The 16,050-nt window shown below is 59.8% G+C and overlaps 1 protein-coding gene across 1 annotated transcript; it reads right to left on the reverse strand.

Annotated features, from left to right (window-relative positions):
- Positions 1-522: 522 nt before the first annotated feature.
- Nlrp2 (NLR family pyrin domain containing 2) lies at positions 523-13,201 on the reverse strand. Its single transcript, XM_076842123.2, has 9 exons — positions 13,150-13,201; positions 11,471-13,064; positions 9,038-9,208; positions 7,403-7,567; positions 5,829-5,999; positions 5,359-5,529; positions 4,031-4,201; positions 2,167-2,337; positions 523-661 (listed from the first exon to the last, which is right to left on the reverse strand). The coding sequence occupies exons 1-9, from the start codon at positions 13,199-13,201 to the stop codon at positions 523-525; spliced, it is 2,805 nt and encodes a 934-aa protein (XP_076698238.2).
- Between the last annotated feature and the right edge of the window lie 2,849 nt (positions 13,202-16,050).

Here is a 16,050-nt window from a genome sequence, read left to right on the forward strand (position 1 = left end):
CTGGGTGACTTTCGGGGGAGCCTTGCACACGGAAGCGCTCACTTAACCACCGACTACATTCCCAGCCCCCAGACATCTCTTGTGTGGACTGGACTTCCCAGCATTGTGCAGAGGAATCTGTGCCTGTAATACTGTGGGGTCGGAAGCTGACCTAGCCAGCTCAGGGCCCCGCGGCCAGTCCTGAGCCCCAGCCGACAGCGGATCCGAGCAGAGTGGAGCAGGGCCGCAGGAGCCCGTGCACAGGACACTGCCTCCTCGCCTGGTCCCGGCTCTCCCCAGACAGAGCAGCTCTTCCCTGCTCTCGAGAGCCACCAACACAAAGCTGCCATGAATGCTTTCACCTTTATTCCTCCACACCGTACACCGTGACACCAACCAACGCTCCGCAGCTCGGGGTGAGCGACGGCGCATGCTCGTGTACACCGCAGGGCCGCCCAGCCCAGCCGCTGCCAATCACCCGGGAGGCACCCGACAGCCTGAAGGCCGTGACGCTGGGAGGGGGACTCTGGGGCGCAGGGAGGTTCAGAAAAGGAAGTCATCAGCAGAGGGTCTGTGTCTCTGGGGGTCGCGGCGGCTGCCATCGATGGCCAGCCGCGGGTTGCTTTCCTTGATCTCTCTCAGGAGATTCTGGATGTCTGTGTCGGATTCGTCTATTTTCAACCTGGGGCACGAAGCAGGAGAAAACGCTGGTCACTTGATTCCCAAGTGCCCGAGGGCCTTGTGCTTGAGGGGTCCACAGGCCCTGGCCGCCCTCTCCAAGGGTCTGTGCTGCACAGGAGAGGTCATTAGGCAGTGGCACAGGGTGGGCAGCAGCAGTGTGTGCCTGGATGGTGCTGGCACGGCAGGCACATGTGACAACTGATGCCACCTCAGTGACCCCTGGTGGACCCAGGAGCACCTGTCCCTAGGGACATACACCTTGGACCAACCGAGGTGACCGCCTCTTGTCTGGGCCAGCCCCTCGGCCACCGCACTGGTTCTGTCTCATTTCTAGGATTCACCCTGAGGTAATCCCACTCAACCATATGAAGGTAGACGTGGGGACAGGGGTCAGGGGTCCCTGAGGGCGTCCGCTGCCAGGTTGCTTGTTGGCAGTGAGGCCCCACTTGCCAGCACATCGTTGATTCGGGCTGGGGCTCACGACTGGCCGCAGGGCCCCAGGCTGCCTAGGTCAGTGTCTCATCAGCAGCCTGAAGCACTTTGGCTACCGCAGGCCCAGCTAGCACCGGGGCGGACTGAGGCGACCCTCCAGGTCAAGGGAGATTGCGGGAGCTCAGTCACAGTCCGCCTAGAGGACAAAGCCAACAGCCAAACCCAGGGCTTGCCCACCCGTGGGGCGAGCGAGAAGCAGGTCCAAGACCCACACCCGAAGACCAGGGTGGCCATCAGGATCTTTGGTGTCCAGCACAGAAGGTGTCACTAGTCCGCCTGGGAGTCACTGGAAGGTTGGGTGGCCGATAGAATCTCAGGGCCCAAATCCACGCTCTGGAAGGGCAGGGCCTGGTGCTCACGCGGCTCTAGGATTGGAGCCAGGAAGAAGCCCTCACCCGGTCACTGTCCTGGAACTCCAAGACCCAGCAGGGCGCGTCCGACTGTCCAAAGCAACAGCCCACGCTGCCTTTTGGGGACCTCACCGACGTCGGGGACCGTGGGGGGTGACTCATGAGAGTGCTTGGTAGGGAGGCAGGGCTTATGGCCCCCGGGTCCTGACCCCTGACAGGGACTCCGGGTGGAGCTTCCCGTGAGGAAAGCGTGCAGTCTGCTTCCTCCCCGTTTCACGGCCGTTTCCAGAGCGCCTACGAAGGGGCCTGCAACAAGCAGACCGCAGAGCCAAAGGCAGCTCCCCCCAGCGGGCAAGCTGGCTGCTGCTGACCCCAAGGGCACCTTGGAGGCAGCCTCGCTCTGGACAGCTTCTGTCCAGGGCTGACCCAAGGAGGTGATGGCCGGCCTCGGCAGCCCGCCCTCACATAATCCTGGCTTCTTGGCCTCCCACAAGTGCTGGTCTCCTCTCCGACTGCCCATACAGTGGACGGGTCAACAGGAGGGCTCTCTGGTGACCAGTTGCCCAGGCAGGTAGCTGCATATTGGCAAGGGCTCCTATGAGGGAATCCTAAGGCTTCTGTCTCACCTCAAAGCCCGCCTGGGGGACAGGGCCGGGGCCCGTACCTGAGGGTCTGCAGGGGGCAGTTCTGAAGTCTCAAGGCGTCACACAGCATCTTGACTCCATGGAAGCCCAGGGAGTTCTGGCCCAGGTCCAGGGTGACGAGGCTGCGGTTGCAGCTGAGGGCGTAGGAGAGGTCCTGGCAGCTGAAGGGAGTGAGGGAGCAGCCCCACAGCCTGCGGGGACACAGGAGCAAGCGAGACCCTGGACGGTGCTCCTTAGGCCTCCAGGGGGCCTTGGGGATCCGACCTGGGGCATCAAGCATCAGGGCCTGTCCCCTAACAAGGGACAGAAGAGCGTGCCCCATAGTACACAGGGGGGCTGTGAAGACGGCCGAGTGGCTGGGGCGCCAGCTCAGGTTGAAGGCGACCTGAGTGAGTGGAGACCTGGAGGAGGAGCTCCGGGGCAGAGAAGCGCTTGTGCAAGGGCCCTGAGGTTGCAGATGATTATCTCAAAACCAAAGGTCAAGGCACCACACAAGATGGCAGGGAGGATTAGGTACAGGGCAGCTCGGCAGAGCCCAGGCTGCCATCATCCTCGGGTCTTGCTTGGGTTGAGACGGGTGCCCCCTTGGGCCCTGAGAGGGAGTAGGAGCTACACCTTAGGTATTCTTTTTGCTTGAGTGGAAAGCAAAGACATCTGACCTGTTTGAGGGCACGTAACCACCCAGGTGTCACCAGTTTGGGGAGGTGTGTGGCCAGAAGCCAGACACCAGGAAGAGGGCAATGGGGTTCCAGGGTGGATGGGACTTGGAAGAGGAGGAAAGAGAAACTGGAGGATTCTGTTCTGACTGAAATCATCTGTCCAGAGATCCCGTGGGCTCCGAGTGTCCAAAAGTCCTGGTTTAAGACTGCATCTCATTCCCTCAGTGGCCAACCTGCTCCTGCTGGTGTGAGTCTGGCTTTTTAGATGCCCGTCACCGCAGCTGTGCCGACTGAGGGCTCTGTTTGGGATGGGGTCTGAGCGCTCCATGGCTGGCCTGCTTGGTGGCGCGAGCGTCTGCGCAGACACGATGCCTGGCTGCTGGGCAGCGCCCTGCTGAGGCAGTGTGCCAGTCTTCCCAGCCTCGACCTTGATCTGACACTCGGCTCGGGGAATAAAGGGGCTCGTCAGACAGCCAGGGTTCCCCAAGCTGCGCTGCGCCTGCACCTGTCCACTAACAGTCACACCAAGCCCCTGACCTTGCACACTGCAACTTAGTACCAACCGGGGGGTCAGCTGCGTCCCGCTGCCAGCTCTGCACTGCCCAATGACACAGTGAACAAAGGCACCCCAGATGCCAGTGACCTGGTGGAAATCAAGCTGGCCGCTTGGCCAGTCTGCCTCTGCATCTCGTCTGTTTCCCTTACACTGACGATGGCCAAGGTAGGAAACCAAGCAGGTGTCCCCAGCAGAGGAGGATGGAGAGGGGAACAGCAGGTGGTGGCACAGGAGGCAGTGGCCCTGGCATTTGTGGCCACTGGATGAACCAGGAGGACGCTACACAGGGCAAGAGGAGCGGCAGGACAGGCCCCGTTCACGTGTGGACGGCGCCTGCAGAGACCCCCGTGTATCTGGCCGAAGGGACCCAGCCCTGGCAGGACCTGTAAGGTGGCCCCCAGGGGCACCCACTCACTGGCCTCTGGGGTGTGTTCCCAGGTGCCGCTGGTTCCCACCTCTCTGGACACTGGGACTGGGCAGCAAGGGCTGCTTCTCAATGTCTAGCATCACGGCTTCTAAGTTCCTCCTGATGACCTTTGGCAGACTAGAGCCCGTTCCCCTGAACGTCCTGGTGACTTTTAAGATACCTCTGGATCCCCACGGAGCCGCCCGCTCCGGTGACACCTCCCTCCCTGGCCGGGAGGGTGCAGTAAGTAAGGTGGAACTCACCACAGACGCTGCAGGCCGCACCGCGGTGCCTTCAGAGCCTCACAGAGCGCCTTCAGGCCGGAGACCCCAACGTGGTTCAGCCCCAGGTCCAGCTGCGTCAGGCTGGACCCTTGGCGGAGGACCGTGGAGAGGTGGCCACAGCCCTCGCTGGTTATGCTGCAGCACCACAGCCTGGAGGCAGCAAGGAGAATGGACCGTCAGTCCTTGGGGGCCACCTGAGCCAGGACCCTCACCCTCGGCCAGCTGGGACGAGGAGAGGGAGGGCAGCCACGGCGTCATCTGGATGGCGCTGACCTCGACCACCACCAGACTAGCCTACAGGCAGGGCGGCGGGGAGGCGGCTTCTCGCCATGGCGCTCGTTTTAGTGTTCGGAGGCTTACTGTGCGGACAGGGTCCTGGCACGTCACCTCTGTCCCGCAGACTAAGGGCTTCGATAGCGAGTAGATTTCAGATTCCACCTAGAGCGTGTCCTAGGTGGAACTCCAGGAGAAGCCGACACAGGGTGGGTGTGCGAGACTGTGTGTGTGTGTGAGACGACACTGTGTGGGTACGAGAGGGTGACCGAGTGTGACTGAGTGTGGAGTGTGTGAGTGTGTGACTGTGGGGTGGGTGCCCAACAGGCCCTGCGTGTGTAAGCCTGTGCTCCTCCCAAGTCACGTCCCTAGAGCTGAGCGAGCAGTTTCTCTGCCGGAGGTGACTTCCCGGACAGCAGAGCCGGCAGTGCTCGACAGTCTCTGAATAGGACCAGGGACCACAGCCCCAACTGTTGGTGCTGGGACGGAGCCCAGGGTGCTTTGCCACCGAGCGACCTCTCCAGCGTTTTAATGAACTGTTATTTTGAGGCAGGGTCTTGCTAGGCTGCGGGGGTCCCCCAAGTTGCCCAGGCTGGCTTGGGGCTTGCAATCCTGTGTCTCTGCCCAGGGTTGCTGGGACGACAGGCGTGTGCCCGGACCTGGCAGCCCCTTTCCTCTCTAAGGCTTTGTCCTTGGTGTCAGATGACTTCCACTGTGCCCAGTTGCATGTGGCCTCTGTGACTCGGTTCTAAAAACCGGACCTGGGCACCCGCCACACCCCGCAGGGCCCCAGCGACACTTCTTTCTGTGCTGGGACCACACCCAGGGCCTCATGCAGGCTAAGGGTGCGTTCCACCCTGACCTATGTCCCTGGCTGGCACCAGTTTTCTTTGTCACCATCTCCCTGGTCTCGCCAGTTACAACTGCTAGTGTCATACTTGGGAGTTCCGAGGAGCTGTCTGCTGCCAGCAGACCCTCGGGCCTCACGCACAGCGCCCCGCGGGCCTCACGCACGCGGCAGCCCCAGGACTTACACCAGCGCTTGCAGCTGGCACTCGGGGTAGCGCAAGCCCTCACACAGGGTCTTCACCCCGTCGTCCCCGAGGTCGTTCTTGGCCAGGCACAGGTGTGTCAGCCTCTGGCTGACGACCAGAGTGACAGACACTTCCTTGCAACAGGCTTCCGTGAGTTGACAGTTCTCCAACCTGCAGGAGTCACAGGAAAGGCCAGTGAGCGGAGCACCCCACACCCAGTCCTCCCAGCCGCCTCCAAACAGGGGGTCCTAAAGCCCGTCTCAGTTCCTCGTCCTCTTCCCACCCTGCTGGTGACCCCGTGGGGACGGAAAGGACAGCAGTGAGATGCTGGAACTGTTCACCTGGACCAGAGACGGGAGCAGGCGTGGGGTCACTGGGTGGTTCCACAGGGCTGCCTGCATGTCCAGGGCCACCGTTCTTCCCCTGCGTCCCCAGACCCCACAGGACACCCAGGAGGCGGGGAGACTTACGACAGCCTCTGCACGGGGCACGTGGGGTGTCTCAGCCCCGCGCACAGCAGCTTGGCCCCCTCGTCCAGGAGCTCGCTGTCAGAGAGGTCCAGGCACGTCAGGGAGTGATTGAACTGGAGGGTCAGGAACAGGTCCCCCCACTCCGGTAAAGGGGCAGAGCAGGGCCCCAGCCTGTGGGGGAGACGGAGCCCGTCATTCCTGAGAATCCAAGCTCGGTGGGATGGCCTCCCGTCTGGCACTTGGCTGTGCCAGTGCCCCAGGGCCTGTGCGGTCCAGCGCCCTGGCTGTCACGGTTCCCCAGGGCCAGCAGGCCAAACCTTCTGGGAGCCAGCAAGAAATGCAGGTCTGCATCACCCCGCCCGGCTCTGACGCAGAGTCCAGCGTCCCCCAGGGGAGGTGTTAATTCCTGTGCCACGTCCACAGGATGCGACTCAGACCACCTGGGACAGGACCCAGGAATCCACACTTCAGCAGTTCCCAGGAGACACAGTAGCCTCTGGCTGGACCACAGGTCTAGAACGACATTCAGAAACCCCGGGTGGACATCACGGAGCACGGAGCCTTGCTCTGCTCCCGACTGTGGGCAGGAGGAGCCCTTGGCATCAGGCCTGGGCCAGGCTCTTCTGTGGAGTAGGTGTGGGAACGCACCTGCGAATCGGAGCCAAGAGAGCCCTCACGCTGAGGGTCACAGGTCGGTACCCCAACTGGGGCCCAAGGGGGGTGCCTGCCACGTGGCTGAAGTGACTGGAAACCTCAAGAGGAACAACGGAAGACCTTCTCTCAGAGCCCAAGTCACAGCAGAGGAGCCCACCGAGCGGGGGAGCCAGGCGCAAGGTCAGGTGCCTCCGGAGGGACAGGAGGCTGGGCTCGCGTGGCCTCCTATGGGCCTCCAATTTGGGTATCAACTTCCTGGCCAAAAATCAGCCAGTGGTCCAGGTCTCTAGTCACACGACTCTGTCCTTGTTGACCCTCCCAGGAGGGGGCAAGGAGGGTCCTTTGCAATGGCCAATGCGATGGCCATCAAGCGCATGTGCTGGGACCTGGTTGCCCCTGCCCTCTGCCCTGGTGACAGGCTGGCTGCCCCATTTTGCTTTGTTGAAGAGCCCAGCAACCCCTCCCTCAGCAGAGGCTAATGCCCACTGTAGACTGTCCCTGCTGCCACTCCAGGTGGGGGTGGCCAACACCAGCACAACCCTGCAGAGAACTTCCCAAGGCAGATCTCCAGAGTGCTGCAGGAGAGGGCAGCCTGGGCTCCTGGGGTCCTTGCCTGGACAGGGGAGGCCTTTGGCCTCGTGACCCAGGAGGAACGCGAACCCCCAGTGGCCTGATAGGATGCTCTCCAGATTCTGGGTAGCCCTTAGGACTGGGGGCTTCCCTGTGTGGTGGTTCAGGTTACTCAGTGCTCAAGGCAGGAGGAGACGGAACTCCAGCCCATGTGCTATTCTGGCCAATGCACCCCGGGTGCTGCCATTTCCAGTTAAAATAAGGAAGGTTTTCTTCCAATTTATGCAGATTTGCAGGCCAGGTTGCGATAGCTCTGTGCCAGGAGGGGTCTTGGTGACAGAGAGAGATACCTGAGACATTGCAGCTTGCATCTCCAGTGACTCAAAACCTGACGCAACGAGGAAAGCACATCGTCCAGCTCACCGCCTTCAAGGGTCAGATGTGTCAGCGTCTTGTGTCCTCCGAAAGCCAGGCAGAGGTTCTGATAAGCACCAGCCGGGGAAATGTTTTTGAGGCTAAAGAACAGAAAACAAAGATGAGGCTTTGAGTTCTATCCTTCTGCACATGAACAGAAACAGAGTTGCAGGATGGCGACATTTTGGAACCTTTCTTTCACATTAAAAAAATATTCCCTAGTCCCAGCGACTCGGAAGGCTGAGGCAGGAAGATGGCAAGTTTGAGGCTAGCCTTGGCAACTTAGTGAGACTGTCTCCAAATAAGAAGGGCTGGGATGTGACCAGTGGTAGGGCACTTGCCTGGCATGTGCAAGGCCCTGGGTTCAATCCCCAATCCCATCTTTGGGGCATCATTGACAAAAATTATATAATGTTTAAGGTGCACAACCATGTTTTGATATAGGAACATTATGTAAAGTAATTGCCCCATCAAGCTAATTAACATACCAATCATCTCACACTGACCATTTTCTGTGTCTGGGGGTGAGAAGACTTACGAGATACCCTCTCAGCAGATTTTGAGGGCATGATACAGTCTGAACTAAATTCACATTGCCGGCAGGAGGTGTCTGGCTTGCAGCCATCTCGCACAACAGACTCTGCCCCTTGACCAGCATCTCAGATGCTGAGTTCTAGTCCCTTTAGCCACCTTAGGCTGTTGCAGGAGGGTCAGACACAGAAGGTCACTGCAGGATTCGACTCTGGAATCCTCTTGCGTCTAGAATCGGGACCGTGTGGCCAGTGCAGTCCTTAGTGGGCAAGGGCTCCTATTTCCTCCATCAAGAAAGAAAAACAGGATGCCACTTGAGGATGTCCTAGCTAAGCCGAGAGCTTCCGACTGGCCACCTGGTGAGCAGGCTGTGCGGTCCCCTGCCCCACACCACCTACCAGGTGTAGACCTGCAAGACTTCAGTCCCTCGGCCGCGACTTGGCCCAGGGATGCTCTGGAGGGCACGTGTCACTCTGAATGGCAGTACTTATGCAGGTACTATTCCCCACCTGCATAAATGCACTCAGCTCTCGGGCCTGCGCTCCCCGCCCCCCTCCCCATCGGTGGGTACCAGCCTGGTGAGATTCAGCATCCCGGGACACTGGGTGACATCTGGGGACAGTTTTGGTTGTCACCGTCTGGGGAGAGGGTGCTGCTGGAATGTAGCAGGTGGAGGTCAGGGATGCTGCTCAGTGTCCTACAGCGCAACAGGCAGCCCCTCCTTCCAACAAAGAAGCCCAGCCCTGGGAGTCGGCAGAGGCTGAGATGTGCTGTATGTGTGGCCACCGGGGCTCACGGTAGACAAACAGCGCGAGGGGTCTGCACGCTCTCTTCCTCCTGCCCTTTGGAGGAATGGCCAGGTGACATTGCACATGGCATTAACCTTGCTTTATGGGATCCTCCCACTGTACTCTCCAAGGACAGGAGCATCTCGGCGCCTGGTTGGAGTCTGGGACAGGAATTTGAATATTCCTCCAACATCCAACAGTAAGAAGCTTGGCTGTGCCCCTTGGGATGTTAGCCTGGGACAAAGGACTTACACCACTTTCTGGAGACAGCAGTTTGCAGAGGCCAGCTGGTCACAGAGCGTCCTCACAAACCAGCTGCTCAGGAAGCTGTGGCTGATGTCCAGGAAGACCAGGCTTTTGTTGGAGCTGAACACAGAGCAGAGCTCGCTCCAGGAAAGATATAGGTTCTGATAACTCTGGGACCTACCGGAGAGAAGGAAAAAGTCACCGACCCAATGTCACAAAGGAGAAAAATGGACATCTGTCCTTCACAGTCAAGGTGTTCAGGGTCACTCTGGGTGCTCCCCTTTGACACGTGATTTATTAGTCGTTGAGCACCCCATGAGAAGACCCACACTAGAGGCACCACGGGAGGAGAGCTTGCAGGTCCCACGTCACCATTCACTATAGGAGGGGAAGCCAGGGTCCTGCTGGTGAAGGACTGATGGCGACCCCCTTGTCCAATATGGGACACTTGAACACCTGATTGACATCCACAGAGGGCGATTTGGCCATTTCTCAAGCTAATTCACGATGGAATTCGTTCGACTAAAACTCTAAAACGGGCTGCTGCTCAGAGCAGAGTGTACTCAGTGGTACAGTGCTTACCAAGCATGCGTGAGGACTGGGTTTGATCCTTAGCACACTTAAAGACAAAAACAAAGGCATTCTGTCCCTCTACAACTATAAAAACACACAAAACACTTGAGAAAACAACCTGCCACTAGATTCATCTCCAAGTGCTCGGTTTTCAAAGGCGGATCCTCTCCTCCTGTGCTGCCGTGGACGGCAGGACAGGGAGGGACATGGTGTCTGTGATCCCTGTCCTGCTTTAATTTCCCTGCCTATGCACAGTATCTTTGGAATCACAAAAATAGGATTTTGACTTCAAGGAGAGAGAGCCCCTGAAGCCACAGTGCATCAGAGCCCACGGGGTTTGGAGGGGGACCGAACACTTGGAAATCAGACAGTGGTCTAGACGTGAAGGCTCTCAGAGCCAAGAGCAGGCCTGTCGGATGGGACGAGCAGAAGAGCCAGAGAACAGTGCAAGGGAACGGCTCCTGCCCGCGGGGTACGTGGACAGCTGCAGGCTCAGTGCACACGGCCCACGCAGGTGCTAACAAGGGAGGGGAGACCTGCCCACGGCACTCGGGGTGGGAGCTCCAGGTCCCTCAAGACCAGGCTCGGCTTCCCCCTCCTTCGTCTCTGCTTGGGTGGGAGCTGAGCCGACTCCAGGTCAAGGGGAGCATTCTGGAGGGGCACCACCTCGGACCCCAGGGAAGCACGCGTTGATTCCAACCCTGTGTCTAACCATTCCAGAGACCCATTTTAGGTGCCAACCTAGAAGTGAGGAGGTGGCAAGGTGACAGAACCAGGGTGGGCGCAAGAGGCCAACGCCCCACACCAGCAGGCAGTGACTTCGAAGTGTGACCGCAGGACATTATGACCCAGGAGACTCGAACCCTATGCCCAGCCAGGCGTGGTGTTCTGAAGCCAGATGTCCTCCGAACCCGGAGGACCATAGGGAACGGCATGGGGATACCACAGCACTGCTCAGGAGAGCCCTGGTGCCCACTGTGGTGGGCGGGGAAAGCCACAGAGGTCCGTGTACACAACAGGTCGTTCAGCTATGAGGGAGGAGTCATCCTACCATTTGCAACTGAACCAAGGGAGCCAGAGGGCAGTTAAGGATGAGAGGCAGACCCGAAGTCAGGATGGCACGGCCTCACGCACGTCCTCTCCTATGTGAGGCGCAGGGGCCCCCGGAGGCAGCACAGCGATCTCTGGGGTCTGTGGAAGGCTGTGGGCGGGGTCTGTGGAAGGCTGTGGGCGGGGTCTGGGGAAGGCTGTGGGCGGGGTCTGGGGAAGGCTGTGGGCGGGTCTGTGGAAGGCTGCGGGCGGGGTCTGTGGAAGGCTGTGGGCGGGGTCTGTGGAAGGCTGTGGGCGGGGTCTGTGGAAGGCTGTGGGCGGGGTCTGTGGAAGGCTGTGGGCGGGGTCTGAGGAAGGCTGTGGGCGGGGTCTGAGGAGAGCACCTGGCAGGCTCCTCTAGACGCACCACGCTGGACCCACAGATCCACAAATACGTGTGAGCCCTAAAGGAGAACCAAGCTGTAGCTGGGAGCCGACGGAGCTCTGCTGCCCTCACATGAACCCACGGAGGTGCCCCAGTTGTGGCTGGCCGAGGCCATCACTGGCCAGACAGTGGCAAGCAGGTGAAGAAGGCCTCCCTGGTCCTGATGGGGTGGCCTCTCCTGAACGTGGGATTAACTAGCCCTCCCCATGGTGAGGCCAGAGCATGGTGATCCTCCCTCACCTCCTGCAGTCCACCCACGCAGGTCGCCCCCTTGGCCATGATGGCTCATCTCCAGAGAAGAGCCACAGTGTCATGCTTCCCCCCTCAAGGGTTAAACAGGAGGCTCTGGCCTCCTTCCCTGGAGGCCCAGTGGACCGTGGCAGGGCACTCACCTTCCGTCCAGAGCATCCAGCTCCAGCGCTACCTCCTCCTCGGGGAGCACCCCCTTGGCCACCCGCAGCGAGAGCCTCTGCAGGTCCTGGCACTGCTGGAGGCAGAAGGAGCAGCTCAGGAGGTCCTGGCTGGTGGTCAGGTACAGGGATGCGTCCTTCAGAGTGGCTGTGGCTTTGCTCACCAGCTCTGGGTCCTGAGACTCGTAGAGGCAGTGGAAGACCTCCAGAAGGCCCACTGCCCACAGCACGGGCTCCTCCTCCTCCGACGTGCGCTTCAGCAGCTCCTGCCCGGCTTCCAAGGACGCTTGGCAGCCGAAAGTGGCCTCCAGCTCCCTCGCCCTGGCCCCGTTCAGGAGGCCCCACAGGAAGCGGCCGGCCTGGGCCAGCTGGGGATTCCTTGCTCTGGCCTCCGTGGAAAACAGCTCCCGCACACCCCCGATGTCCAACCTGGAGCCCTGCCACTCGCTGTCCCCTGGGAACTGTAGGATGTAGAAGGCGGCCGCCAGGAACTGCTGCATGCTGAGGTGGATGAAGGAGAAGCAGTCCTCGTGGTCCCTGTCCCTCTGGAGGACATGCTTGTCCAGGAAGGGACGGAGGTCGGCCTCTTCCACCTCAAGTGGCTCCAGGTCTTCTGTATCGAACAGGGACACCCGGGTCCACAGGCCCTGGGCAGCCAGGAGACACAGGGCCTTCAGAGGGCGTCGCAGGTGGTGCTGGGGATGGCCGCCGGGCGCTGGCGTGAACTGGTCACAGAGGAACCTCAGGAACAGTGATGTGGTGGTCTGGCAAGCCAAGCCAGGGTCCTCTCCGCCGTCCATCAGGAGCTTTAGACTTGCGCAGAGCAGCTGGCACACGGCGGGCGCAGTGCCCAGGTGGAACAGGGCTGGGCTGTGCTTCACGGTGTACAGAGCTCGCAGTGCCTGGTCCGTGTCCTCAAGGTGTCTCAGGAAGAACAGCTCCCTGTCGGCCTCCGAGAAGCCCTCCACCTCCACCAGCAGCGGCTGTTCCACAAGGAGCAGAAGCTCCCGCAGGGCCTCAGGCCGCGAGGTGACCAGCAGGGTGGCCTTGGCCACCATCTTCCTCTTCAGCAAGTTGCTCAGCAGGACGGGCACTGGCTTCTTCTGGTTCCAGTCACTACAGATGTCATGGATCAGCACCCCCGCCGGCACCTTCAGCTCCTCGAAGCCATCCACCACGAACAGGACGTTCTCTGCTCGGGTCAGGACCTCCAGGGCGACGTCCTGCATCTCGGGGCAGTCCCTGCAGATCAGCTCTGCGAAGGTGCATGGGATCATGCGGTTGAGCTCCCTGCAGCTGAGGTAGAAGGCGCAGTGCAGAGGACTCTGATTGAACTCCGACCAGTCCAGCAAAGTCCTCTTGGCCTGCGTGGTCTTCCCAACGCCTGCAGCACCGTGCAGCACCACTGTGCGCGGCCTGGCCTCAGGGCCCATAAGTGGACTCAAGAATGGTATCAGCTTCTGGTTTCTTTGGGTGACGTCATAGAAAATGTCACTGTCTTCAGGCCAAAATGTACTTTTCGAGGCTGAAGCAGGCTTATGCTCGAGAACACTGGGCTTCCCATCCTCCTCCTCTCCTGAAAAACATAAAATGCCAGGAAGGCGATTTACCTCGTATGCCCTCAAACACCAAATTTGTGGCATCAGAGGGAGTTCACCCACCTGCCTCTTTCTCCAAGGACTCCTCCAGGTCTCGCAGCATGGCGTGCTCCATCGTGAGCCCCTGGGCATCCTCTGTAACACACAGAAGAAGCTGGACTGCGGGGCCATGGGTTCTCCTGCACCAACAGTCAAAGGAGGCAAAGGAGACCTCCGGGACGGGGTCTGCTTTATTGTGGCAAAATGCACAAGACCGACCACTTTCAGGTTGGAGGGACAGCTCAGCAGGAGACTTGGGGTTCAGTCCCCAGCACCATGAAAGATGGAAACGTGTACAACTGGTACTTCCACAGTGTCACGAGACCATCACCACCGTCTGTTCCCAAACTCCTTCCGATCCCTCACACCCAGAACCACCCATCACCCCTCCCCAGTTCCTGGTACATACTGACCCCCATCTCCTCTCCGGGTTTATTTGGTGAGTTTCGTATAAACAGGCTCCTGAGGGAATGGCCTTCTGTGACTCCCTTCCCTGAGCAGCGCTGGCTGCCCTTCTAAGCTGCGGTGTCCTGCCCTCTGTGGCCGGGAATAGCCCATGGCATGGACAGGGATCTCATTTGTCCACTCACCCACAGGGGACTTCTGGTTGTGCCTACCTTCTGGGAATTGTGACTCATGCTGCCAACGTACACTCTCACATTTTCTTGTTTCAATACCCATCTTCAGCCCTTTTGCACATACACCTAGGAGAATTGCCGAGTTAGATGGTGATTCTATTCTTGTGGAACCACCGAACTGCCGGAAAACATGCTAATTAACCAGGAGAAAAATCAGAAGTCTAAAGCAGGCACCATGGACTGAACTCTGTGCACCAGGGGTCCACCCTGAAGCCCTAACCCCAACACACTGAAGGCGAGAAGCCGTGGAGGACAAATGAGGCCGACGGGACGTGTGTCCTGGTAACAAGGGGCCCGGGAGGCACAGAGAGAAGGCAGCTCTCCTGCAAGGCGAGGAGGGGCCAGCCCGCCAGACCTTGATCTGGCGCATCCAGCCCCCAGAATGGTGAGAAAGTAGCTTCTGCAGAAGGCACCGGGTCTGCAGAGGAGACCAGCACCCTCAGTAGCCACCAGAGGCACAGGCCCGGCACTCCTGGGCTTCCAGGAGGTTGGGTTCCCGCTCTCATGAGGCCTCTTGGTTTGACGAGGAACCAAGCCCCATGACACACAGGGGACACCATCAACTGTGGACGGTGGCGGCAGAGAGCACAGGAGCCTGGGCTGTCACTTACACGCCGCCCCAGCCCCCCGTAACATGATCCAAGCCCGTTGCTCCCTTGAGTCATCTTTGTTCTCCTGCAGATGTTTCCAGAGTCTGGGGCCCAAGGGAGCTCTGAAAGTGAGGGCAGTGGGGCTTTTTGTCACAGCACCCCTGAAACGCACACCAGGAAGACATCCTGAATCCGCTTTGGGGGTCCGATCCCCTCCTGTTGCTGGGCCATGATACCCGAGGCTCAGTAATTGATAAAGAATGGGACCTTCTCAGTTCTGGAGGCTAGAAAGTCCAAGAGGGAGGTGCTGGGAGATCCCATCACCTGGCGAGGGCTTCTGATGCTTCACCATGGCGGAAACAGGAGGACCAAAGCTGCTCCCTCCAGCCTTTTATACTAATCCAGGCTCCAGGGACACCTAATACACATTTGGGGGCAGTGTCACTGTGGCACCAGAGCCCATCACTGAGCCCCCAGCATGGGGTTAATGACTTCTGAAGATCAGAGCCGGAGGAACCCCGTTTCAGGGTTCCGGGGCGCCCTACTCTAGAGGGAGCCGTGAGGGAATTCACATGCCACTCAACACCACGCTGGGCGCAAGGAGAAAAGGGCTCAGGGTCCCCTCCACTTTCACAGAGAGGTGACCTGGGCCTGGGGAGGTGCAGGCGGCTGAGCACAGAGGGCAGGGGGGCACACACCGGCGGGTTTTGATGGAGAAGAGTTGAACTTAACGTGGGACTGAGAGGCTCACAGGAGCGGCCGCCTGCCAGAGAGGCTGGCTGCAGGGAGGGCCTGGGGAGGCATCAGCTAGCTCAGGGAGAGATGGACTGGGACAAGGGCAGCAAAGCAGCCCGCTGGCCACCGGGTGCTGCCAGGTCAGGAAGAGCAGGCAATGAACCAGCGCGTCTGGAGATTAGGGAGCGTTCTACAGGGAGGAAGAGAACCAGGGGTGTGGGGGTGGAGAAGGGGGGGAGAACCAGGGGGCAGGGGGGGAGAAGAGAAGGGGGGGACTGGAAGAGGACCAGGGGGCGGGACTGGAAGAGAACCAGGGGGCGGGGGTGGGGGGAAATGGGGGAAAGAGAACCAGGGGGCGGGGGGGGGGGACGGGGGAAAAAGAACCAGGGGGCGGGGGGGACGGGGGAAAGAGAACCAGGGGGCAGTGGGGAAGAGGGGGGGGAGAGAACCAGGGGGCGGGGGGGGGGAACGGGGGAAAGAGAACCAGGGGGCGGGGGACGGGGGAAAGAGAACCAGGGGGCAGTGGGGAAGAGGGGGGGGAGAGAAGCAGGGGGCGGGACTGGAAGAGAAACAGGGGTGGGGGGGAGAGAACAGGGGTTGGGGGTCGGGAAGAGGGGGGGCGGGAAGAGAACCAGGGGTGGGGGGGTTAGAGAACCAAGGGGCGGGACTGGAAGAGAACCAGGGGGCGGGGGTGGGGGAGAACCAGGTGGGGGGGCAGGGGGAAGAGAAGGGGGGGAAGGGGGGGGAGAGAACCAGGGGGTGGGAGGAGAGGGCAGGGGAGGGACTGGAAACAAACTAGCGGGTTGTGATAGGTGCACCTACAAATGTCACAATGTATCCCACTATTGTGTAATTATAATGCCCCCATTTTAATAATTTAAATTATTTTTATATGATTTACATGTTGAAATGATCATATTTGGAACATTCTGGCTTAAATATGATTAACTTTTAAAAGTGTT

The sequence above is a fragment of the Callospermophilus lateralis genome, chromosome 18, assembly GCF_048772815.1.
Source record: "Callospermophilus lateralis isolate mCalLat2 chromosome 18, mCalLat2.hap1, whole genome shotgun sequence".
Classification (NCBI taxonomy): domain Eukaryota; kingdom Metazoa; phylum Chordata; class Mammalia; order Rodentia; family Sciuridae; genus Callospermophilus; species Callospermophilus lateralis.

Bases quoted from the DNA above. Each gene is read 5' to 3' on its own strand.
- Nlrp2 (XM_076842123.2), bottom strand. From the start codon at position 13,201: ATGGAGCACGCCATGCTGCGAGACCTGGAGGAGTCCTTGGAGAAAGAG. The intron at 7,568-9,037 runs GTAAGTCCTTTG...TCTGTTCTTTAG, and splicing joins TGCTGTCTCCAGAAAGTGGT to CCTCAAAAACATTTCCCCGG. The intron at 4,202-5,358 runs GTAAGTCCTGGG...TGCTGCCTCCAG, and splicing joins TGCCAGCTGCAAGCGCTGGT to GCTGTGGTGCTGCAGCATAA.